At 37.2% G+C, this 26,514-nt stretch overlaps 5 protein-coding genes across 5 annotated transcripts; 1 reads left to right on the forward strand and 4 right to left on the reverse strand.

Annotated features, from left to right (window-relative positions):
• Positions 1-573: 573 nt before the first annotated feature.
• On the reverse strand, positions 574-2,916 carry LOC106623001 (pyruvate kinase). Its single transcript, XM_014242349.3, has 2 exons — positions 2,375-2,916; positions 574-2,235 (listed from the first exon to the last, which is right to left on the reverse strand). The coding sequence occupies exons 1-2, from the start codon at positions 2,820-2,822 to the stop codon at positions 713-715; spliced, it is 1,971 nt and encodes a 656-aa protein (XP_014097824.1). The 5' UTR covers positions 2,823-2,916; the 3' UTR covers positions 574-712.
• An 11-nt stretch (positions 2,917-2,927) lies between these two features.
• On the forward strand, positions 2,928-4,272 carry LOC106623002 (uncharacterized). Its single transcript, XM_014242350.3, has one exon. The coding sequence runs from the start codon at positions 3,025-3,027 to the stop codon at positions 3,943-3,945; it is 921 nt and encodes a 306-aa protein (XP_014097825.3). The 5' UTR covers positions 2,928-3,024; the 3' UTR covers positions 3,946-4,272.
• LOC106623003 (probable inactive protein kinase DDB_G0270444) lies at positions 4,119-5,387 on the reverse strand. The gene is made up of 2 exons (XM_014242351.3): positions 5,170-5,387; positions 4,119-5,108 (listed from the first exon to the last, which is right to left on the reverse strand). The coding sequence occupies exons 1-2, from the start codon at positions 5,291-5,293 to the stop codon at positions 4,366-4,368; spliced, it is 867 nt and encodes a 288-aa protein (XP_014097826.1). The 5' UTR covers positions 5,294-5,387; the 3' UTR covers positions 4,119-4,365.
• A 916-nt stretch (positions 5,388-6,303) lies between these two features.
• On the reverse strand, positions 6,304-7,454 carry LOC106622997 (uncharacterized). The gene has a single exon (XM_014242344.3). The coding sequence runs from the start codon at positions 7,195-7,197 to the stop codon at positions 6,484-6,486; it is 714 nt and encodes a 237-aa protein (XP_014097819.1). The 5' UTR covers positions 7,198-7,454; the 3' UTR covers positions 6,304-6,483.
• Positions 7,455-13,985: 6,531 nt separating this feature from the next.
• Positions 13,986-14,992, reverse strand: LOC106622998 (titin). Its single transcript, XM_014242345.3, has one exon. It carries the CDS (start codon positions 14,906-14,908, stop codon positions 14,084-14,086), a length of 825 nt encoding a protein of 274 aa, XP_014097820.2. The 5' UTR covers positions 14,909-14,992; the 3' UTR covers positions 13,986-14,083.
• Between the last annotated feature and the right edge of the window lie 11,522 nt (positions 14,993-26,514).

Below are 26,514 nucleotides of genomic sequence, written 5' to 3' on the forward strand. Positions count from 1 at the left end.
TATGTATATAAATTTTTTTTTATACATAATATTTTTCTTTTATAAATATTTTTCTTATATATAAATATTTTTCTTATATATAAATATTTGTTTTTCTATATAAATATTTTTTTTTGTTTTTTATAAATATTTCTTTTTATATATGTGTGTATATGTATGTATATATAAATATGTTTGTATTTATATATGTAAATATTATTTTTTATATAATTGGTTTTCATTTTTTATATTTTTTTTTTGTTTTTTGAAATAAATATATTTTTATGTACATAAATATATGTATGTATATAATTTTTTTTCATATAAATATTTTTTTTTATAATATAAAAAATTATATATGTATATAAATATTTTTTTTTTATAATATAAAAAATTATATATGTATATAAATATTTTTTTTTTATAATATAAAAAATTATATATGTATATAAATATTTTTTTTTTATAATGTAAAAAATTATATATGTATATAAATACTTTTTTTTATATGGAAATATTCTTTTTTTACATAAAATTTTTTTTATTAAATATTTTTTTATAAATATACACAAAATTTTTTTTTTGATTTATATACATATGTATATTTATATGTTATAAATATTTATTTTTTTTTATAAAAGTATATATGTATGTATACGTTTAATTTCGTTGCATATCTATAGGATGATCCAATAGGCCTTTAGAATTTACAGTCAATTTCAGAATATGTCAATTAATTAATCTTTTTAACTAAGATATCCGTGCTCGTACTTGATACAGATTCAACTGGTGCTGCTTTGCTATCTTTACCGTCTTGTCTGGGTTGATGTTTAAAGAAGCCGTCTGGGAACTTGCTAAAAAGAATCTTATCCAAATGCTGTGGGAAATGGCGCGCGTGGAATTTATATGTCACATACTTGTTCGGCAAACGAATGCTGGCGGTCTCCCGATACACGAACATTACATTGTCGTCGTGTTTGACCAATCGTTGCGATTCGGCGTATAGCAAACCGAAGAGCAGATGTTTGTACAACGAACTGTAATAATTTTCATCCGTTATACCATTATAGTAAAGAAATCTGACGTTGTGATGCATCGAAATAAAAGTCTCAGCGGACTTCATGCGTGTTATGAAAATAATTAGTGCTTTTGGGCGGAAATGTGAAATCTTCGCCGCCATACGACCGGTTAACGAGCACACAAATATCAAGGGTGCGTTCATCTCATACGAGGCACAGGCGACCGAACGCGCCAGCGTGTCGCTGCCGGTAAGCGAACGATCGCAATATGGCAGCTTACTGAGAGCCTCTTCGATCAGCAATTCCGAAATTGAATCGTGCAGATAAAAGAAGTAGAAAGCACTATTGGAGTGATCACAAGGCAAAATATATTTATCGGGATAGTGAAATATGTGATGATAGTGCGCTGGATCGACGATCAGTCGTTTGCTGGCGATCAAAGAAGGTGCCAATACGATCACTTTCTGTAGCTGATATGCGCGTTTGATAAACGCCTCACCGGCCGGACAGAGATGTAGTATATCTTTCTCTGGATGCTTGTCAGAAGGACTCAGTTCAATGATGAACCCATCATAGCTTTCGGCCATCCAATCCATGTCGTTGTCGCAACCTTTTACTTCATTGAGCACAATACGGGCATATATACGCATATTATCACAACTCAACGTCTTCAATGCATATTTTACATTTTCGAAGTATTCCTCTGTGCCACCAATGTACGAGACGATGATATTTATGCCTACCTCCTTGCAGAAAGTGATATCCTCCAATTCCTCCATAGACACAAGGAATTTCGTGCAGCGTGAAGGGAATAAAACCGGCATTCGCGAGCTCAATTTCCCACCCACTTCCACGGTGCAACGCAAGTGCGAGTCCTTCTTGTGCACAGACACTTGTATTTCGGGGCCGATGCAAATAAAATCGAAAACATTCACATCGTTGAATAGAAAAGCCGCGTTCACGTAAACGCAACTCTTGCTACAATGCGTCGACCATTCACGCATACTAGTCAATGTGATCTCGTCGCCTTTGTTTAGCACGACCTCGACGTCTGGTGGATACATTAGGCCGGTGTATTGCAGGCGTGGACTAAGTTTGGCGAATATTGTGGATGATATCGGAAAGCCGATCTCCTTGGAGAGCTTTAGTTCACTTTCTCGTACACGCAAAATCAAAGCCTGATTTTCAACGACAGTACCGTAAAAGAGATCAATAGCAAAGCAGCTAATGCCGGCATCTAAATCAATGCGGGAAAGATATATAAATTATATAACAAAACTGAGGGTGGTAACATTCAAAACCCCGTCCTACCCAAAAATCGTAAATAAATGATATTGTAGTAAATAAATATGATCCACTTGCTTATGTCTACTTACGCAAATAGTTAATTATTGTATCATCAAAATCGCTACATGTCAGTTCAATGCATTTTTTATTGTCTCCAATGGCACCCTCCTGAGCTTCACTTAATATTTGAAAACCTTTAAAGTAGCCTTGCCACACATCACCCGCCTGCTCTTCGGTACCTTCCGACTTAGTTGCTGTTCCCTCCTCCTCCTCCATTAAGTCTTCCATTTCCGCCGTTTCGGAACCATCAAAGCTGTCAGATATGGACTTCTCCGTGCTGTAGCTACGCACGCGCTCAATCCAATTCTGATCCATTTCGTCGACATACTTGTCGGAGCCTAGCGCATTGGTGAAAATGCTTTGATGTTGAAGGCGTGCCTGCATTTCACGCACATAGTTCAACTTCTCCATATCGGCGGACAGTAGCGTACAGCGCACTTTCTCGCATATATTCGTAAAGAGTTCGTCATCATCCATAATGCGCGAGTCTTATTATGCGATTGTCTTTTATTTAAGTTGCTTGAACGCCAAATATTATATTAAATTTCAAATTCATAAAATCAAAACGACATTTCTGTTTCATTTTGAATATTTTTTATTTTTCTTTTCATTAAAAAAAAAATTTAAAACGTTTTTTCGCTACTACGTGTATAAAGAAGATAAGCGCACAGAAGCTAGCATGTCACGATTGACTTTGCGGAAGTCATTTTTTGATAGTATATGGCCGTTAATACTGTCTGACAATGTGTGCGACACGCATAGCAAGCACAGGTGCTCTTACTATTATCCAGACACAGTGTTCGACAACATCTGGCTGCATGGATATCTCGCCGAACGCGGCTTCAAAAATTATCAACCACCAACAGTGATTCGTTGTTGCTTCGATGAAGACGAGGGAAAGCTATTGCTATGTGAATCGAGCGAGGACAACAACGCCACTGTATTGGAAAAATCTAAACCAAGTGGCATGCAAGCAGATGAGTTTTCCTACCAATCACAGGACGAGGAGGACTCATTGTATAGAGCCAAGGCCATAGATATTCAATCTTTGGGACAACAAACCGCGGCAGTTAATAACTCTTTCGATACGCGTCGCAAGCTGGCGCACAGTTTCATAAATCGCCAGTACCCATGGTATATGCAATGGCCCGAATATTTAACGCCCTTCAAGCTTACCGATGTAGCGCGACAAGATTTTAATAGCAAGTTCAAACAGGCTATCATACAGGATATGATAACCTTTAACTGTAAGTTAATTATAATCGATTTGGCCAAACAGGTGTGTCTTCATCTGTTGCAAGATTGGTTAAATTTTACGCGCTTTGCCTTTGTTATTGTGCTGGCGCGCAGCGAGGATGCTGTAAAGCAGATCAAACTGATGGGTCAAAACTTGAGCGCAGTGATGGTGTTGGAAAATATGTCATATTCATGGCATGAACAGTTAACAGAGTCGTTGCGTATAGGTGTGACGCATGCCACTGCAATTGGGGTTTTCGAAAACTGTGCGAAACCTTTTATATTCGTTTTCGGCCGTAGGCGACACTGTTGCAAATTGAATATGCATCGAGTGCTGAGAAAGACTAATGAGATCGGTTTATAGCACAAGGCTAGGCATACATATACGAATATACGAAAGATGAGTTTTAAAATGTAGTAATTCTTGGAAACGATGCTTAATTTAATATACAAATTTTTTTTGGTGGAAATTATCGCTATAAGCAGAATAGAAAATTTAACATAATATTTAACTGTACCAATTAAAACTTTAAGATGTGCATTAGCATTATCTACATATATTTTTTACAAACTTTTATATGAAAACGACTAATAATCGGATATGGTATATGGTACATACATCTTTTAAGATTATAAATTATGAATTGTTCTAAATACATTAAATCTAGAAGTCTGTTTTTATCTTATTGTATGAATATAGTTTTAGTTGTTTAAATAACTTAAAATTAAAATGCATAAAGATTTCTCTAGTCATCTTTTGCAATTGCTATCCACTCTAATCAATTTATGTCAGTAGTAAATTCATAATGTCACGCTTAACGTTACGTTTTTTTTCTGCTGGCATTTTCTTTAACATTGCAAATACCAATTCACCGAAAATAGCATCTTCACAGCGATCGCTGTTATTGGTAACGTTGTCACTACTGCTATCGCCTTCCCGAACTTCTACTTTATCACGCTTTTCCTCTGAAGCCTCTTGGATTTGATTGCGCACAGCTTCGTCCTCCTTGGCTCCATTCCTATTGCAAGTAGCCTTTGCGTCTTCTTTCATGGGTGTTTGGTCGATTTGTTGAACATCGCATGTCCGTTTATTTTCTATTTCTTCCTCCTTGACATGTACTTCCATTTCAAAATGTGTAAGTTCCTCGGTTTCATATTCCTCATGCTGTTGCTCTTGCTCTTGTTGTAGTTCCTTTTTAAGATCATTTGCACTTATTTGTTCAGTTACCACATTGGACGTTTCGTATTCAGGGCCAAGCGTCTCTACTTCCAGAAAGACATATTCCTCATTGCCGCTATCGTTCTCCAAATCCTTTTCAGTGATAACGAACTCTGGCTTTAAAACGCCTTCTGGCATATATACAGCTTCGTTTTGTTCTTCTTCCCTGGGTGGTGGACGCAAATATGGCAATAGAAATTCCATTTCTTTTTTGTAGGGGAACTGATTAGACTCTAATTGATTGTCTGCGATAGCATTACGTTTGTAATGTTCACGTAAAAAGTGCCAACGTGTCTTTAACAGTGCCTCTATAAAATTACAGATATTGAATTATTTTGTTTAGCCAAATCTAGTGCAATATGCACGTACCTTGCATTTTCATTTGTTGAGCGATTTGTTGCCAACCACATCTACGATCAGATAATGATGCATTGCTTTTGTAAAGCAAAGGACACTGTCGCACGGCCTCTATTAGTCGATGATTTATATCCATATTACTTTGTTATGATTTCTTTGTTTTTAACTTTTGACTGTAAATACGCAATTCTGGTGATTTTCATTTGTTTACAAATTTAGTGTAAGTGACTGACAGCTCGAAGTTGGAGTAGCTAAATATTAAGTGTTGCCATATGTTGTGAATAAAATGTAGTTATTTAGTCTACTAAAGAATATTTAACCAACAAAACTAATACCAAAAACTGTACATAACAAAAGTTTTAATATATAAATACCTTTTTTTTAAACTTGAATTACTGTCATATTGATTTATATTATTTCATGCACAAATTACACGGATCATTCGTTAGGAAATTTTATGTACCACTTACTTACTTTTCTACGTGAATGCCGTCCTTATATTTATGACTCTTCTTCTATCACTCTTCCGTTATTTTGACAGTTCTTAAAAATGGAAATATCAACAGTATTTTTTATAAACTGCGCTAAAATTCACAAAATAAATGAAGAAATTAAAGTAATTTTAACATTTAGTTTTTGTTTGTGTATGAAATATGGTTGGGTGTGCTGCTAATACAGTGAAAATAATTAAATAGTACCAGTGCACATTTCCGTTAAAAGAGTATTTTAATTGGGGAAAAGGATACACTGTTGACGGGTAATATACTTGTACATACAGTAGTTCAAAACATTTTTGTGTGTAGTATATTTTCTTACACTGATTGACATACTATATTTTAAAAAAGCATTTGTAGACAAGTATTTAATTAAAGAGTAAGAATTCCAAAATACTTCAAAATTAGAATGTTTGTATCTTTCGCCCGTATTTCCTTCACTTTCAACTTAACATAATTTATTAAAAAGGGATCTGAATGTACTATAATCTAATTTTCGGTAATGCATGCAATATATGGAAAAAAAGTGGAAATCGAAACTAAGTTGACGTATCATTACTCACTTGTTGTGCAAAGTAAAAACGAGCGTAAAACAATAAGTTATAATGTGATCTTGTATTACCTTTCAAAGTGCTTAGTAAAAACTACGGTATTTGATTTCGATTAGATTTCTTTATAACATTTAGTAAAGCATATTTTTAGAAAAAGTACAACGAATTAACAGTACCTTAGAATACAACGAAAGCTTATTTATGTACAAACAAATACTTATTTTAATAACAATAATACACCTACTCTGCCTCTGAAAATCAGAGCAGGGATTTCGCATTATTTAATGATGAATGTGCAAAACTAATTTGGCTGGCTGTATTTGGGCTAGTGTTTGGTGTTGTGGTCGAGGACGGGTTAATTTGGCCGGCTTAGGACGCGGGCCTGGACGGCGTAGCTTAGCTGGCGCTGGACGACGTCTTGGACGGAAAGCTACTAAACGTTCAACACGTGGCAGCGTGAAGATAGTTTGTGGGAAGACAGCACGATGGTCAATGATCGATGCACTTTGTGGTACATCAGCTACGGGTGGTGGTGGTGGTCCATACTCATCAGCCGGTGTACCTGATGGTGGTGGTCCGTAGGACGGTGCAGGCTCAGGTAGAGGTTCCTCTACAGGTGGCACGTATGTCTCGTCTGGTGGTCCATAAGTCTCGTCGGGTGGTCCGTATGTTTGGTCGGGTGGTCCGTATGTTTGGTCTGGTGGTCCATATGTTTGGTCTGGTGGTCCATATGTTTCCTCTGGTGGACCATAAGTTAGTTCTGGTGGGCCATAAGTGGGCTCTGGTAACTCAAAGGCGGGTTCTGGTTTCAAACCTGCTGGCGGATAAGGAGCTGCATCTACTGGCACTGATGGCACTGATTCCTGTCGAGCTAAAAATGGCAGTGGACGATTATTGACGGGTCCGGGAAAACGCAAACGAGAACGTGGCGGTTCAGCGCAAGTCAGTGTGGCCAATAAGCCAACTGCGGCCAGTGTGTACAATATTTTTGACATTATTGTTCTTTAATTCCTTAATGCAAACCCGTGGATTTTCGTAAAAAATTGTGGTCTCCAAGACCGTTAGAAGTGAACTGATGTTGTTTAGGAATCACTGTGTCTATTAAATACGATTTGTCGAAGTCGACAACGGTAGTTATGAACGCATTTTGACTTCGCGTTTGACCTCCACACTTTTGTTGTTGTCTCGCATTTCTTTAGTTTTATATACGCAAGTAGGTTTCCTTCGTGCGCTTATGCGAAGATATGTATGTATTTATATTGACGCTCGTATTTGTAATAAGACAAAGCGAAAACCCAAAATTTCCAATGAGTCTATAGCGTCTGATCGACAACGCGCGCTCAAACTATATGACAAATTTGGCGTTGCCGCCAGACGTGATTGTGGTGTTAAATTACATTTCCAACTTACCACGTCCACTGTAGCTGCTGCTTTGTGGCGCAGAACAGAACACACATTTCGAAAACTATAAAAAAAATATTAAGAAATCAAGAAGGTTTTTTGTAAATTACATAATTGCGTAATGTTTATTATTATACTGTTTGATACTGTTATTACTGCTATGTGGCTATATACCTATATATGCATATACTTATATATTGATGTGTGGTTGTTGCTTATCGGCGCAGCAATATTGGTTAAGGACAACCATAGCACATACATAAAATTAGTAAGCATTAGCTCCTTGGACTCAGAAAAAACACAGTTCGCGATAAAATTAATATTAATTTCCACAACAGCTGGTTCTACGTTACCGGAATTGACCCGCATTTTATCCAGCCAAGGGTTGTGATTTCAGCGATTTAACACTGTTTGGATCGGCAAGTTTTAGTCTACTAAAATTAATATCAAATACATTGAAAAAGTTTTCAGATATTAGACTCGAAAATTTTAGGGGTTAAACCTTTGGTGCTTGAGGTTTTCTTGACTAATTCTCAAATTCTCCTTTCTTGGTATTGTAATCAGATACCACTACCCCTTATACTACCTGCTTCCACTTTCAGTGTATATATGGGAATCAAGACCAAATTAATTTAAGCATTCTTCGTCACTCAATTTTTTGTGAGCTGCCTGCGTAGATCTTATAGTAAAAAGCAAGTTTTCCATGCAATTGAATATTGTTTCGCTCTCTTAATCAGTCTCTTGATAAAAGGACTTCCATAAATAGCCATACAGGATCACCATTTGTAAGAAAACGTCGATGGACCGGCTTCAAGACACATAAACAACCCAGGTTCTTGAGCGTCTCGGTACGACTGTTCAGTTAAAACACTTTGCTTAGACAGCTATGTATGTTTGTTGTTAATATTTAATGCGTAGCCGCCTAGCGTTAGCGCTGATCCGCAACCTAGCCTTGTCTGCTGCCCCTAACGTTGCATATGTAAATATGTATATGGTACATATTTGCGGTTCCATGCCATTAGTAGTGATGTGCTTGTTTGGGCGTATCCTTGAATATCCTGCCGCTCGCCTTATCTAGCACTCGGCATCTCGCTGTCTGTCTGCCTGTCTGTCTGCGCGTGTTGTTTGTAATGCATGTTGCATTACAATAGTGTTGGGTTGTAGTTGTGCCACCAATAGTGTTGTTATTGTTGTCATTGTAACGTGTTATGCGGCGCTTGTTGCGATATTTTCTGCATATTCTTCTACACTGTGTGGAAGGCATACACACCGAGACACATACCGTGTGTTAACGCGCAAGTGTTCCTAGCCTGTGTCTAACATCGCCAACACCGACACCGCCAACAAGCGCGCCCCGCAGCGCTCGACGCTGTCAGTTTGCTTAGTGCCGTTTCAGACAGGGATGCAAAAGAGTCTGATCTTTTTCAAATTTTCTTTTGGTGTCGCTCTGGGCATTCACACGGTCAAAAAGAGTCCAGCAACTCGAGTCTAGTTTTTCTGCATTCCTTTTCACAAAATGTTCGTAAATATTTGTGCGGTTCGACTGCGCAACACCGCGCAACACTGCATGCTGCGTATTTCATTTGTATGTTGAGATGATGGTCACACATTTTGCTTGCAATGAATTACCATGAATATGGTAGAACAATATGCATAATACAAGTACCTACCCGCTAAATAGTTTCAAAAAAATACTAAAAACGGGAATTCCCTAATCCACAAGAATGTATTGAATATCCGCTATTAATATTTTCAAGGCCAAATTTATAATAGGAATTTCCTAATCTTTAAGTATTAAAAACTCATAATTTCTTTACTCCATAATCTATATCTTAATTTTCTCCTTATTTACAATTTGTCATAATATTTCTATTATTCTATGCATACGTATTTGCATATTACATACAAAAATAGATAACAGAACTCAAATTTGCGATCGAATTCATTTGAAACCGAGCGCTCTTGCAACCATTCAAAGGATTTGAAAGTGAAAAGGAATGCTGAAAAGGGTAGCAGCGAGCTGTTACGAAAAAGAACACAAAGCGTGCCACCCGAACACGAGTGGCACGGTCCCTTCGTCTTTCCTCGTCGTCCCCTCGCCCACAATAAACTGGTATGAGACTCTTTTGCGTCCCTGTCTGAAACGGCACTTAGCTGGCCAAGTAGACGATGATGTTGTTGGCTAATATTGAATTTATTTGCTGTTTTGTAGTCCATTATTCTTCGGCTTTTGGGAGCGTTGTTTTTGTGCTTTTTTTTTTAATTTTTATTTGCTTGTTCGTTCCTTTTGTTGTTGCAGCTGTTGTAAGAACGTGCATGTTACGAAAAATTGCAACCAAGCGGCGGTGCTGTGGCGAAAGGGTGGCGCAAATGTTGTTTGATTGTTTGCATTGAATTTGTGGAGTTACGTTGCAAGCTCAATGGAGTTGCGGCTAATGTAATGGTTTCGACACAAACAATTTGCGCGGACTCCCTAAGCAAATAAAGACGTAAGGCAATGCAAAGAATATGGCTAACATGGAGAAATAAAGCAAAACGGCACATTTATCTAACGGCGGTGCTATTTACTGCAACACTTACACATGCACCTATGAGCACCCACCAACACATACTTGTTGCTGTCGTGCTTTCTGTGTGCATATCCAACATATTTCATAGCAGAAGTTTGTGGAGAAGGCGAAGTCTGAGTAAATGTTATCCTACATTTTTAAAAATTAAATTCGGTTTGCTTGGAAAATCTCGAAACAAAACTAGTTAGGAAGGGCTAATTGATTGAATTTGGACAATTTCGGGTCATATGTTGGCACACCTAAAAGGCACTATTTGTTAAAAGTTTTATGTGGAAACACTGATTAGTGCTTGATTTGTAAACTGATAAAGAATCAGATGGAATTTAAAATTGTGTTATACGGGAAGTAGGCGTGGTTGTAGTTTTCGCACTGTCATGTAGGAAGGTGAGGATAATACTACTTGGCGAATTTGGTTGAAATCGGTCGAGTAGGTGCCGAGTTATGGTTTTGACCTAAATGTAGGCGGTGTCACCCCCATTGTGTTAATCTGCCATTGGCTGCGCTAAAACCCTCTTGTATAATCTTAGATGTAAAATTTATTGTCTCCGGCGCATTTGGTTATTGATTTAACGCGCTTTTAGTAGTTTTTAACAAAACCGTTATATGGTGAGAGAACGGAGTTATAATCCGATTGCATCTATTCACACTGTCCGTAGGGGCTTTTATAGCATTTCTCCAGCGCGAATTTGGTTTTTGTAGCTTAAGTGGTTTAGGAGATATGTACATTAAACCTATTTGAGGGTTGGGCCATGCCCATTTTTTCAAAAGTTCACATTATCACAGGCGCCTCTTGCTACTGCAATCTCTGTACCAACTTACAGGCTTATGTCTTAATTAAGTGTTTAGTCATGACATTTTTTAGGTTTTCGATTAATGGCGTTTTGTGGGCGTGGCAGTAATCGGACACGCCAACGTTACCAAACTTTTTATGGTACCAAGTTAGTGGTCATCAAGATATCTTTATCATTGAACTCAAGTTACAGCTTGCACAGACGGACGCGGACAGACACACAATCAGTCACCCGGATTTCAGCTCATCTCGTCATCCTGATCATTTATATACATTATGTATGTATCTATATCTATCTCATTATTTTTAGGTTATAAAAATAACCGTTACGTGAACAAAATTCTGTAGCAACATGTTGCAATAACTATAACCGAATACATTAATTAAGAAAATGTTTGATTTATCTGCTAGCGCTTTAGAATAGCTACTCTTCTTAATCGAGTATTCCAAGACGCAATATTGAATGTTCAGAAAGATATTCAATCGCCATTGTAAGTAAAAATATGTAAGCTATATTTTAAAGTAACGTTAAATGACGTAAAAGTCTAACGTGTCGTTCTTCGGCTTAGTTATTTTGATCCTTAAAGCAAGTTGTTCCTACGAATTGTTTGAGTATGTCGTATTCATTCCGAGTTGAAGCTTTCTTACTATTTATAGGTTCGGAGTCCACAGTTCAAATGTGCCGCCCAAGTGTATTTCATAGCCGATTGTTTTACCAAATAACGTTTAACGGTCAATATCTCTATACATAGTTTTTCCTTGTCTCTCCACACACACATAAAGACGTTACATGGGTCTTGTAGCTTTAGATAAACGATTTTTTTATTCAATTGTATAACTCATTAGGAATATTGTCTGAAAACGTCAAGCCGATTCGAGCCAAATTTCCAAATATATATGCGTTTAAAGCTCGTAGTTACGGTCGACTCGACTTTCAGAAACTTTCAAGGCGTTTTTCTCAAAACTGCGTTTTTGTAGTCGGTAATCAAAATTTCTCGATAAATTATGAGTCGATGAACTTGATATTTTACATATGTACATCTTTTAAACATATGTGACTACTGCTTGAACGAAAGTTTTTTTTCCAACATTTACAATTTAGTTGAGAATGTAATACCTGACCAAATTTAGTGCAAAAGTGCATATAATGTGCAAAAAACAATTTTCAATTTTCAAGTTTTATCAAAATCCTTTGTTCAAACAGTAGCTATACTCACCTATTGAAAGTAAAATTTTGGTTTTTTGATTTCAGCTAAAAATTACCCAAGCTACAGTGATTACCGTGAGTACATTTTTCTCACGCTGACGTTAGTTAAGGCCCTGTCAATGGCTGAATTTACAATTTTTGTACCTGCTGTTGACATTATATAGGTTATGTTGTAGCTTCAAAAAAAAAAAATCCAGAAAAACAGCCTTAATTTAAGCCACAAGACCCATGTAACCCTTGAACGCATTCGAATTTAGTCCCAAAATTTTATGCTTTGCGGCATTTCACTTTTACTCAGCAAGTTTACTGCTAATTGAATACAACCTTGACCATTTGACCGATTATGCTGCACCGAGTTCCAGCGCAATAAAAATATGAATATGTGAATGCCTATATATTTGCACAGAGGTGCGTGCATGTACATATATTTGTTATTTTGGTCATCCATTTTCCATTTTGGCCACAGCCTACGCGCGGTGCAGCTGTCGAAAGTTATTGTTGTTGTTACTTCTCTCGTGACACGTTAAGTGAAATGGCAAAATCTTTGCTAAGTTGGTCACGTATTTAATGTCGGTTTTACACACTTCAACACGTGCGATTTTTATGTCTTTCATCTTGGTCGAAAATGACCAGGCAACGAATGCCTGCCTGTCTTCGAGGCTTGTGTTGCTTGCGCTCGCGGCGAACGCGTGTATGCCCCTTTGTTAGTTTGGGTTCGTGCGCCTTGACCACTTAGCCACAGGCCGGCTTATAGATGCTCGCGTCGTGGTACTACAGCGCCGCTGAACAGTTGTTAGATGTGGATGCGTGGCAACATGTGGAATCAGCCTGCAAAATTGTAATTAAGAGTAAAATAAATGGTGCCACAGATGTTGCATATTGTTTGGCCAAACATGCGTTGGATATTTTAAGGCATTGTGGCGGCCTTTCACACGCACACATATGCCTCTAGATATGTAGGTATGTACGTGTGTGTAAGTAGGTCGTAATTCGTTCTTTTCGTTTTTTTTTTTTTTTGTTATGCAAATTAATTCGGCAGTTACTTTTGCTAATGTGGCTTGTTCTTGCCGTTTTATCATTATATGTGGCACATATCGTTAATGCGGTGTCAGGACGACAGCGTGTAGTTCGGCAAATCAAGCTAATGCTGGCACAAGCCAATCTTGGCGCACTCATGCAAATTTGCCTTTCATTTCTTTGGGATTTTTATCAGTAAAAGCTTTAAAAATACATTAGATCACCTACTCACACACGCACACGTAAGCAGCCAAAGCACTTTGTGACCAGTGGAGTTCATGGCCTTTCGCTTGTCATTCACCTGACTTCCATTATTTCCACATTTCTACTAAAATGTTATTGTAATGGGTTTGAAGTACGACTACTTCCTTGCTTCAAGCCAGCTTAGACGGCAGCGCTCCTCGCAGTCGCTTATAGCCATTAAAAATTACTGTGTTCTTATGCTAAAAAGGTAAGCACATCTAAGTACGAGTATGGTATGTGTATGTGTGCGAGCATATGTAGCTGTGGTAGAGTTCACATGCGGAAAAATATACTGTTGAAAGTAAACCAAAGACGATGCTTACACATGCACAGTAATGCTCACATGTAAATTTGAAAGCTAAGAGCGTAAGGCACTTTCAGCAAATTACTTATACTTACCAGAGCTCCATTCCATGCTCCATTTGATTCCGATGAAAGGTTTGCCACACTACTTAGAAATCTAAGGACAATGGTAAATAGTACTTTTTTGAAAGCGCCATTTTTGAATAATGCAAAAATAAACTCACATTGTTTTTGTTATTTTTTATTATTGTTTATTGTATTTAAAACTGTTTACCGCAACACTATACTAAATTGAACTAACACTGTGCCCACGCGCAGTTGACGAGTCTAAACTTAAATGCCTTAATTAACTACCAGGCGGTGTACTGCGAGGCGAACGAGAAACCCTGCGGCTGTGGCTTTGGTTGCGGTTGCACACGCTGCAGCAACTTAGCTGGCGCTACACGACGCGCCTTAATCAGCCGCACGGGCACGGGCACGGGCGCGTTAGTCGGTGCGCGGCGTCTGCCTTGTGGAAAACGTTGGAAGACCAAACGTGCTGACTGCTGCGCCGCTGCCTCTTCCTGGGCATCAAATGAGTTGCTCACCGCAATGACGGAGCCATCCTCTGCAACTGCAACGTAGAGTTCCTCGCCTTCATCTTCAACGGGCGCCTCCTCTACTACCTCTTTGGGCTCATCACTAACTTCCGGCTGTGGTTCACTGGGCTGCTGCTCTTCAACGTTAGCTTCTTCTTCCTCTGCAGCCACATCAACCGCTAAATTCACATCGCGTACGGTGACACTTTGTTCGGGTGGCAAGTAGCTGTTGTCCGGTGGACCGTATACAGCAGCTGGCGTGACAGGCGCTTCAGTCGGTGGTCCGTAAGTGCTATGTGGCGCTGGTGGGCCATAGGTAGCGTCCGGTTGCGGTGGCGACGGTGGACCGTAGGTATTATCTGGTGGCAAGTAGCTTACATCCGGCTTGACAGTTGATGAGGGCAAGTCGAAGGGAATTTCAGGCGTCACACCTGCAGCCGGATAACCCGTCGGTGCAGGTGCGGGTGCGACCTCTTGGCGTGCAAGGAAGCGTACACGGGCCACGGCGGGGCGACGTGCCGCTGTGCGGTAGCGCGTTGGGGTTTCGGCGGCGCAAAGCGCGACCAGTAATAGCAAACCAACAATTGGCTTAAACATTTCGAAGTTTGGCTTAAGAGTAAAGCGCGTTTGTGTGTAGAGGCTGCTTCCTGGGACTGAGTTCTAAGTTGCGACTGCCTTGTCACTTCACTGTCTGTAGCTGTGCACTAAATTACCTTAGCTTTTATACCATGTTTTAGTAAAATATCTGATAAATATTAAATTCAGTATTCTCGAATTATGACTAGCATAAGCCGGCGCGCAGTGAGCGGTTAGTAATTTTTGGGGTTATCATGTCATGCATTAACGGCCGACTTGTTCGCTTTGGATTATGGCTACACTATTCTTATCAAAAGCGTTGTTCGCTACTGCATTTAATGCCACTTACGTGACGTATTTTCAAATTAATTATGTATGCTACCCCCATAGTCATAATGTTGTTGTTCACACAAGCACCTCAACGCCACCGCAAACGTACTGAGCTTATAGTTTTTTCGCCCTGCACGCTTCCTCTCTCTCTCTCTCCATCTCTCTCTCTGCTTGCCTTTGGCATTATTTCTCCCCCAACTAAAGCCACATTTCGTATGCTCGGAGGGTAATTATCGCTTTAGCGTATCTGGAATTTGAGTATAATTAATTTTCCAATTCAATTCAACGACTCACCTTCTAGTTTTGTTTACAAAATAAAATTAGCGCCGGCTGAGATGAGTCAAAAAGAGAAATATGTATATGCGCGTGAATTAATAAACTAAAAATATATTGTAAATTTGTTAAACAGTGCTTAGGCGACTCAAACGCAAGCGCGCATTTGCTGGCTCAGGGGCGCGGTTGAGGTATTGAACTCATCAAGGCAAATGCATAAGGTTGTAATGCGCCCAAAAATTTATATTCTTTGTACAAGCTACAAATATTTTGCACGCGTCTGTATACCAAATAAATATAACAGGGTTTTATTGTTGTTCTTCCGTTTGCATTTCCAAATGGACTTAGGCTAATCACAGAGTGTAACCAATAGATTTTTTTTTATAAGTTGCTTTCCCAGCATGTCTAGAATTTCAAAATTCGAAGTCGTTTGAAAGATACAGCAGTTAGAAGACCGAATGACTTGAAATGTCTAGGGTAACATACACTCAGCACATGTAAATGCATGGAAGGAACTATTATCAATCAAAAATTCTCAAAATTTCGATCTTTTATAGCAAAAAAAAAAACCAATAACGCAACTTATTTTTCAAATGTCTACCAAAAGTCAAATTTTTGGTATATCCATTTGATAATAGTCCATTAATACTTTTTTTTTCTTGTATAAGATAAACCCATCAGGAATCGTGGCGGAAGTGCGAGCTCATTTTCTTGAGGCGGTGGTGTTCAGAGCGCTGTAACTCATTTGCTACACGATATTTTCAGCTTAAATTATTAAATTATTATTTATATTATATTTATTCTGTTGAAATATATATTAGTATGATGAAAAATGATTATAAACTTAAAACTCTAACTATTTACTGGTCGTAGAAAAAATCTCAAAAAAATCCCTTAAAAACAGGCCGTCACATGGGATGAGGTCATAAAATAATTCTACAATCTACAAAAACAAAGACATAAATACTTGCCACAAACAGCTAGCTCCAATGCGTATTTGACTAATTGAGCTTCATCTTATCCTTATGACACACATACCCACATATATCTATACATATGTATATACCTGCATATACAGGTCGGTTGAAAAGTGTCTGCGCTCGTAATGAAAAAGTACTGTTTTTGTTACGAAATATATTTTTTTATTCAATATAATCTTGCTTAACTTCAACACACTTATTCCAAAGATCCTACAATAATGTTATGCCATTCCTATAATGACTTTCCGGTAACTCTGAAAAATACCCGTCTACGGCTGTAATAGCTTCTTCATTCCTTTTTTTCTTTTCACGAAGGAATTGTTTCAGGTTGCTGAAGAGTTAGTAGTCGCTGAAAGCCAAATCTGGTGAATACAGTGGATGTTCAAGCAATACGTACTTTAATTCGTTGAATTTTGTCATTGTTAGAACAGCTTTGTAAGCAGGTACATTGTCTTGATGAAAATTGTCTTTTCTTACAAATTTTTTAATCCAGCTAATCCAAAAAACTGCAATAATATTCAGAGTTGACTGTTTTACCTTATATAATCATCAACAAAATTCATTTTGCATGCAAAAAAATGCCATAACCTTCTCCGCTGATCGTTGTGACTTCACCTGCTTTGGAGCTGAACAACCAGCTTCAGTGCACTGTAAACGTTCTTGTTTCAATTTATGATCATTACGGTGGATCCAAGTCTCATTCATAGTTATAAAACGATGCAAAAAATCGGTTTTTGTCTGTTTAAAACGCTCAAAATTATGCTGAGAAATTTGTTTTTGATTCAGTTTTTGTTGAATTGTTAACGTGTGCGGCACTAACTTTCCAAACAGCTTTTTCATTTGTAATTCTCCATTATCCATATGAAGTACTCATTCGTCTGAGATGCCTTTGGCATTAGCAACTTCACGCTGAGTCAAACTTGGTTCTTCACTAACAATATTATGAACTTGCTTAATGATTTCTGGTGTGGTTGCGGTTTTTGGTCGTTCTTTGCGTGGATCGTCTTCAAGCCTACTACGACCGCGCACAAGCCCAAAGTTCAACAATAAATATTGTTTGCTTTTAAATCTTTCAAAATAAAGAATCTAATCACTGCGCGATATTCAATGTTTTCCAAATTAAAAAAATGCTCGGATACGTCAACTTCAAATGGCTTGTAAACAAAGAATTAATTGACAGAATGACGTGTAACTTTGCATGTGTTCTCACGACAGATGTACCAACTTGAGAAGAAAAAAAATTTGAAGCTAGTAGTGCTATTTATTGCTGAGCACTTATCACTTTTCAACCAACCTGTATGTACATGTAAAGTCGCAAAAGTACATATGTAAATAAATGTACCATACAGTTATGTTGTGCCCAATAATTTGAGGTTGTTCATTTGTGTCATTGTGCTTTGTTGTTATTATTACACACTGCTGCTTGTTTTAAACGCATACACACATATGCACTTAAGGGATTTGTTGTTGTATTTTTAGGGACTACAATATATTTAAGTAAAGGTTCATTCGGTGGCTTAATAACCCAGACGCAGACAAACTTAAGCTAAAGCAAAAACAAAATAAATAAATAAATTAACTTCACTGCCACCGATAACAAAGCGTAAATGGAAATGTTGCCCGGTGTTTGATAGAGAGCAAAGGATTATGTACAGCTTGTGATTGTGTATGGCGGCTAGCTGCAGCAGAGACTAAGTTTGCGCTTGTTCAATGATGTTAGAACAACAACAAACGCGATTTAGTGCGAAATTCAAATACGAAATTAAACAGCAACTATTTTTCTTGCTTGCCATGTATGTATGTGTGTGTGTGTGTGTGTGTGTGGATTAAGCCATTCATCTGCAACAGCGCGCCATAAGTCATGCCAGCAACCAAATATGCGTTCACAAACATATGCGCAAGTGCAAAAAGAAAAAAAAAATATATATATATATGTGGGTGTGTGTGTCAAGTGCTTGTCCATTCATTTGTCACCGAACTTTACCAGCTGTATGAAAAGTCTGTCCATGCAAAGGGATGCAGAGCATAAAATGTGCGTATGTATTACACACGAATTCACAAATTGCATAGGCACACACACACACACAACCATACATTTATGTGCTAAAGCCAGGCATACCTATTTGTCGTGCGTGCGGGTGTTCGCCTTTCCGGCCAACCAAAGGCTTGTTAGCAATGAATGACGGGGCAGGACGCTTGCTCTCGCTCAACATGTCCCATTCTTGTACTTATTTTATGCTTATTTCATGCTTTGGTCGCGCTAACAACTAACAGCGATTCGCCATTGTATTCCTTTATGTTGCAGGCGTTTACTGTGGCTGTGGCTGTTCTTGCTGTTGTAATAACGCTTTTTCATCTGCTCAACAATGTGTTTGTGCAGCTCATAGTTGTTGTTGTTGTTGTTGTTATTGTTTTAATATGTAGCGTCTAATGTATTTTGTGGCGCAAGCATCTGTCCGCATATAGTGTGCGCGTGTGTGTGTAAGCGTGCGCCTGTAATGTAATTTACGTTGACTGTTTTGAATAAACCAAGCATGTAATGAAGTTGCCTGCTTTTCGTACAATCCGACATGGCGCGCCGCCGCTCACCATCAGCCTCAGTGCGGCGCATCTAACCTCGGGCCACTTCATCACACACGACTTGACACATACTCGTACACATTTGCTAATGTATGTATGTCGGCACTGATGTACGCTATTATGCTATGTGGCTGTTGCACATGCTTGTTTGCTTCTCTCTGTGTGTGTGTGTGTGTGTGTTTGTAACGATATTTGTATTTCAACCTTTTCGCAGAGCAGGACCTTCGGTTATGGCATATTTGGCGCTTTCACTTTATTGTTAATGTTTTGTTAATTTGCTATTGTTGTTGCTGTTGTTTTTTCTTCTTCTGCCCATTACTGAAGCGATGTCAAGTAGTTGCAGATGTTGCGTCCAAGCAGCGAGCAGCAACCAACTCTTTCGTAAAAATATTCATGCACTCACATGTACATACATACTTACGAATAAATATATACCATATTCGCATATTTATATTGTACTTTGACTTCGGTAGCTCTTTTCAGTAGCTCACAAAAGGACTAGTTCGTTTATGGTCTTTTGGCGACACAAAAGCTTAATGAAATATTCTTAGATTCTATATATATATATATATATAGAAATATTCTTATTCAGTGTTAAGCCTAGTCAAAGCGGCTCGACCGACGTTAGTGCAAACTTTGCATTTAGTCAGCTGATCACATATCTCATTGAAGCAAAATTCAAGCGCCTTCTTGACAGCGATCACAGTTATAATGAATTCCATATATATAGTACTTCGATCATTGAATTTCTTGATGCGCAGCTAAATGAAGTTGAAGCTTTCAACTAACTCCTTGCCCAGTAGAAACCAATTTAACGCCTACTCTCCGACGTCGTTCAATTCAAAAAGTCTTTATACCAACCTCGACAACGGTCGAATTTTCTATACCAGTCATTCTAGTTTTAACTGGCTCTACTTGCCTCCGCTACTTACCCTCCCCGACTGCTTCGCGCAACTTGCTTACATCCAAGAACCAGCGCACAATATGACATTCTTTAATTTGCTCGCTTGTTTATTTGTTTCTGCACATACAGCTACGGCCAACTAATTACAATAACAACGATATATAACAAAGAAATCTTTTTGTGTTAATACCAATATTTCTTTAATCTGTAAAGACGTTTTGCTTGATTTCAATTTTAAAATGGTTCCCTTGCGTAGTTTGCTCCAAATCTCTTATCTCTGAAAGAATGGTTTTCAACGCTGTTCAGTTTTTTAAAACCCACAAAACCACAGCAAAAGTGCCATGCAAGAAAAGGCCTCGTATAACCACACCGCTAGAGATGATGAGCGCATCGTGAGCAAATCAAAAAAATACCGCCAAGAAACAGCAAATAAAATTCATAAAAAGTGCACCATCGGTTGAAACTGCCAAAAGACGTTTAGGAGAAAAAGGACGCTTTGCGAGGATCTAACGGAAGAAGTCACTGCTGTCAGAGCGAAATCGTAGAAGAAAACTTGACCAAGCAATATTGTCATTGGACTCCAAAGAAGTGGAAAAGAATCCGGTTTTCGGATGTAACGAAAATAAATAGTCATCAGTCACCACTGTCACCAGTTGGAAAAAGTTGTAAAGAATTTGACCCCAAATACACTTGTCCCACGCGGAAGCACGGCGGCGATAATATAATGATATTTAGTGCTATGTCATCGAGGAGTGTTGGACCTATAACAAAAATTGAGAGTCATATAGATCATCAATAGTATATTTTTATACTGAGAGATGTAATGTCTCCATATTCCCACCACAATATGCCTGCTACTTGGCTGTTTTAGCAATATAACGATCGCAAACATACCGCGCGGTCAACTTAACGTTGGTTGGACGAAAATATGACTTCTTTATAAGACTGGCCTTCATGCAGTCCAGACCTGAACCCCATTGAAAATATCTGGGAGTAATTGAAAACGTTGGCTCGATTGCACCAAGTCGGTAATTGCACCGAACTATTCGAAAATGTAATAACGGAATGTGTAGCAATTTCCAAAAAACATATGTGCGAAGTTACTTGAATAAATGCCACGCAGATATGCAGCAATTATTCAAAATAATGGTTTTACCAAAAGATATAAGCTTTAAAATATAATTTTTTTAAACAAAATATCAAGCAATAAAAATTATGTAAACGAGAGGTTTTGGCAGATGCTTTTACAAATAGTGGAAAACGTTATGCAGAATAAAATTAAATTAACAAACTAAGTGTTCTCTCAATAAATCCATTGATTGATGCAATGTGTGGGAAGTGGCGCCGTCTCGTTGAAACCAAATGTCGCCGAGATCTCGAGTTTCAATTTCAGGCATCAAATAGTCCGTCATTATGGCGCGATAACGCTCGCCATTGACGGTTAAGTTCTCAGCGGCATAATTTTTGAAGAAATATGGACTAATGATTCCACCGGCCCACAAACCACACCAAATCGATGTTTTTTCTGGATAAAATGGCAGCTTTTGAATCTCTTCCGATTGCTCTTCGTCCCTAATGCGGCAATTTTGCTTGTTTACATACCCATTGAGCCAGAAATGGGATTCATCGCCGAACAAAATTTTGCTAGAAAACGTCGGATCTTTTCAAGAACACATAGAGCAAAGCGATGTCGCTTAGGAATGTCGAGCGGCTTCATTTCTTGCACAAGCTGTATTTTGTAAGCTTTCAATTTAAGATATCGACGTGAAATGCACTAAGTCGTTCCATACGTCAGTCTGAGATGCTGCGAACGACACTGCGAACGTGTACACTCTCAGTTGCGATCGCTATATTTTCGGTCGAATATTATCCAATAATGAATGCTGGTTTTCAAGATGGGTGAAGGTGTTGCGAATAGTGCGCTCAGTAGGGCGTTTATGTTGTCCATAAGTTGAGCGATGCGCGTGAAACACATTCTTTACAGAACGTGAATTTTCGTAAAAAAAGTGAACAATTTGTAAACTTTGTTTAGGCGTAAGTTTTTCAATGATAAAATGCCAAACAATGCTGAACAAAAATAATATGACAGCTTGACACGACTCAAGCGTTATCTGTCAAAAAAAAAAGGCTATTGAAAAAAGTGCCTCTAAATGTATCACCCGTTACATATTATTTAAAAGCAGTGAAATGCCGTTTAATTATTCTTCAAAAGTTTAAATTATTCTAGTCAACTTTTCGACTTATTAATGTTAACCTGATGCAAACAGTAGCTTTGCTAATTAGGTGACCGCCGCTGTATGTACGTACTTATATATATATGCTGTTAGCACATATGCATTGTTGAGTATGTGTGGCACATCCTTATTTCTATATTTAACGATCTACTGATGCGTTTGCTTTGTCATTAAATAATGCGCTCGTTCTTGTGTGTGTGAATCGGTGCTTCGGTTCATGTCCAACACAGCTGTTCGCTTCAGTTCAACTGCTCCGTGTTTTCTACATTATTTTGTTCTCTTAATTTTTCACATCTCACTCACCAATACAAACATATGCATACATACCGACTAACATGTGTGCATTCATTAGCTCACATGCACCTGTTTTGGTCTCCCTGAGCTCCTTTGCTAAAAAATAACAACAAAATTTATGCTCATGCTCATTTTATTACTTGTTTTGTTGTCGTTATAGTTTTAACTGCTGCTGATTTTGTTATTTTCTTGTTGCTGTCATTATTGTCTATTAGCACAGCTGTTAAATAATTTCTAATTGCAAACACTAGAGCTTTCTTGAGTGCATTGCTGGAACAAAATGGAGCACAGCGGCGGTAATAACGGTGTGTGAGTTGCCTGCATGGCTTTTAGGAGTCTGTGTTAGTTAACGGTTTTCGAGAACTTTAATGTTTTAAAAAGTCTGACGCATTAAATATTAATCTTCCACACATGGTTGGTTATTTGCATAAAAAATTGCTAAAATTTTTAAAAACTTTTTTCTATTTTTTTTTTGGTTTTTTAAAGCGCTCTTATATTTACACAAATTGCACAGCAAGTATCTGAGACAATTTTACATTTAATACGCTTTCAACAATAGTTTTAAAGAGCGCATTCACATATTCATAAACGAATGACTATTAAGATATAATTTGTTAATGAAAAAGCCCCTCCTGCACAGTGGGTTGTGGCACCAAAGGCAAACATCAAATCACAATTTAATTTCAGAAAAACTTGTTTACACCCGCGTGCTATAAAAACGAACACAATTTAATTAAAACTATTTATAGTAAACAGATGAGCAATTTCAACAAAAATCGAGAGGAAAAAATATTGGCAATTCGTTGTGGAAAAAATCAATTAAAAATCTCTACGCTTGCGGTTTAAATGTTCGCGAGCATTTCCGCTGACATTACTTGCAGCTGAATACATAACATATACAAAAAAAAACTACAACAACAACTATATATATAATATAATTGAAGGCGTGATGGGTAATCAGTAAGGCAGCGAATTAAATGCGCAATCACAAGCGAACGCTCTGACCACAAGACAACAACAACAAGTGCATGAAAAAGTTGCCATACAAATAGCGCTGTAAATTTAATAATTACATGCAAAAAAGTAACAAAAAAAAACAAATAAAAAAAAAACAAATAAAAAAAAAACGTTAACTTCGGCAACAGCGCAGCTAACATACCCTTCACCGGTGCATTTTTGATAGCATAAAAGGGTATAAAAAGATATTTATGCTGATTTCGAACGTTCAGTTTGTATGGCAGCTATAAGTTATAGTGATCCGATCTAAACAATTTCTGCGGAGATAGTAGCGATGTCTTGGATAATAATATCTGCCAAATTTCTTGAAAATAGCTCGTCAAAAAAAAAAAAAATTCCATATAAAAACATGATTCCGATCGTTCAGTTTGTATGGCAGCTATATGCTATAGTTGACCGATATCGGCGGTTCCGATAAATTAGCAGCTTATTTTTGAGAAAATGACGTGTGCAAAATTTCAGACCAATATCTCAAAAACTGAGGTAATAGTTCGCGTATATACAGACAGACGGACGGACTGACGCCATGGCTAAATCGACTCCAGCTCGTCATGCTGATCATTTATATACAATACCATATACTTGTATACTTAATAGGGTCTCCAACGTTTCCTTTTGTGTGTTACAAATATTGTGACAAACTTAATATACCTGGTTCAGGGTATAAATATCTATAAAAGTACATGAAAAAATGCAGTAAATTATAGGGTTACAATAAAAAAACAACAAATGTGCATCAATTACAAATTAAACCCACTGAGAGTTGCAGAAAAACAAGCAAAAAAAAAGTATGCAAAGTTGTGATCAAAAGCCGGGTTTGTAGGCAGCTTACTTGTGCCCAAACATGCCAAAATTGTTCTTTAAATAATTATGTGACCAACTGAAATCAACTCAATTCAATTTTCAAAATATGTGAACATTATTTAATATTATCATAATTGCATTCGCTGACTAGTGAGCTTGTGGAAATTTAGACAAACTGAAAATAGTCCAAAATTCTACAATTAATACACTTTATGAAACTCTAAGTTGAAAACGAAATGGCAAGAAAAATATACATATGTATATGTACACAAAGCAGCTAGACTACCTAGTGTTCTTTTGCAATGCGATTATAGTGAAATCTACTTAACCCTGCGATTAATCAAACGTCAGTGTTAGGCTTGTTCGAAACTGGTTTTCCTAGTCTGATAAGTTAATAATACATATTATTAAAAATAATCATATGTATGTATCATATATTTCAGTATGTATCATTATTATTACCGAAAATATTTTTCTTTGTTAAAAAAAAATATTTTCAAGAAAAAAAAAATTTCTTTCGTCATCTTAGGCTTGCCAAATCCGGTAAAAGTTAAAAGTTTTTGAAAAGGTTTTTTCTTAGCTTGTATCGATCGGAAATTTAATTCTCTACTAAAAAGGTCCTATAGTAAAGTTACGTAAAGTTGATAGCTGCTGAGATAATTGCGATTTTCCTCTAAAAAATGAGATTTTTCAAAATGGTATTAATTTTTCTAGATGAAAAACGTATTTTTCAAAAACTTTTAACTTTAACTGGATTTGGCAAGCCTAAGATGACGAAAGAAATTTTTTTAAAAAAATATTTTCGGTAATAATAATTAAAATTCTAAAAAAACGGATTTTCGGCCCACCCTAATGTATATACATATAATATATGGAAAACATAATTAAAAGCATACCACTGTAATAGAACAAACGCGATGACACTAAAAATTAAGTATTATTGAAATATTTTCGCCAATCCGCAATTAATCAGCTAACTTTGATTCAAATGCTTTCGACTAGCAGCAAGCTAAAAAACATTACATACAGCTATTTTATTGTATAAATAAGCCAACATATATGTGGCGGAAGTAAATTGGTAATGCACATCGATGAGTATACGACGACTTTTTTACATTAATTAAATAAAGTGTTTTTTTTTTTAATATTTTTATTAGCTTTTCATTTGCTAACTAAAATTGTGAAATAAAATTTTTGATTTAAATAAGTTTAATACTTTTTGCGCTGACATGCTAACTAATGCGCTTGTTTTAAATGCTCCTGCATGAGTCAATAAGTTGAAGACCTACGTACCTTCAGCTGTTGTGTACGCTATGAATATTAAATTTGTTGCGTATACGCCAGGTTGAGCGTCATTAAAACAACACTGCTTTCGAACTGCATTACAAATTATGTTTCCAAATATTTTAATAGGCAATCAAACGCACAATATTTTATTAAATATATGATAATTTCATAAAAGCGGCTCTGCGGTGCACTCGAGGGCCAGCCCAGCTACACACACACACATGCAAATATTAGTATTTATTGCGCCTGCACCACTGAACAAGCGGACTGCTGTTAGTGAAATCAATGCATAAATATTTGCAATAATTGCCAAAATCTGATGGCGGCGATTTACTTTATGCGAAAAGCTATAGTTTTGCTTAGACATACATATACACATTTTTATACATATGTACATGCCAACTGATCAAATTTCACCCGCACGTACATATGTATGCGTAAAATTAGTGCTTCTATTTAGTTTTTCGATTACAAAGTTCGCCATGCGAATTATAAAAATGTTGTTTGAGTAAATATGTACCATTTCAGGCACAGCTAATTTTAACACACACACATATCTACATAAATAGCTGAGTATATCGCATTAAATTCATGCGACATTTTAATAGGCATGCAAATAAACAACAGCATGGAAGCGAAGCGCGACAAATGAAATGAAATTCATTAATGTCAAAAGTAGAAAAGCGAAAGGCATTTCACAAATAAATGTCGCGCAAATATTACATTATTAACTGGATATGAACTATAACATAATGCGCTTCGCTTCGTTGAGATTACCGAGATTATGTTACTTGCTTTTTGTTTTTAGTCGCTACTGAATTCGTTTAATTTTTTATACTCGCGCAATATGTTGCACAGAGTATAATAGTTTTGTATAGCTAACGGTTGTTTGTATCACCTAAAATTAATCGAGATAGATGTGAA

The sequence above is a fragment of the Bactrocera oleae genome, chromosome 6 (genome assembly GCF_042242935.1).
Source record: "Bactrocera oleae isolate idBacOlea1 chromosome 6, idBacOlea1, whole genome shotgun sequence".
NCBI lineage: Eukaryota > Metazoa > Arthropoda > Insecta > Diptera > Tephritidae > Bactrocera > Bactrocera oleae.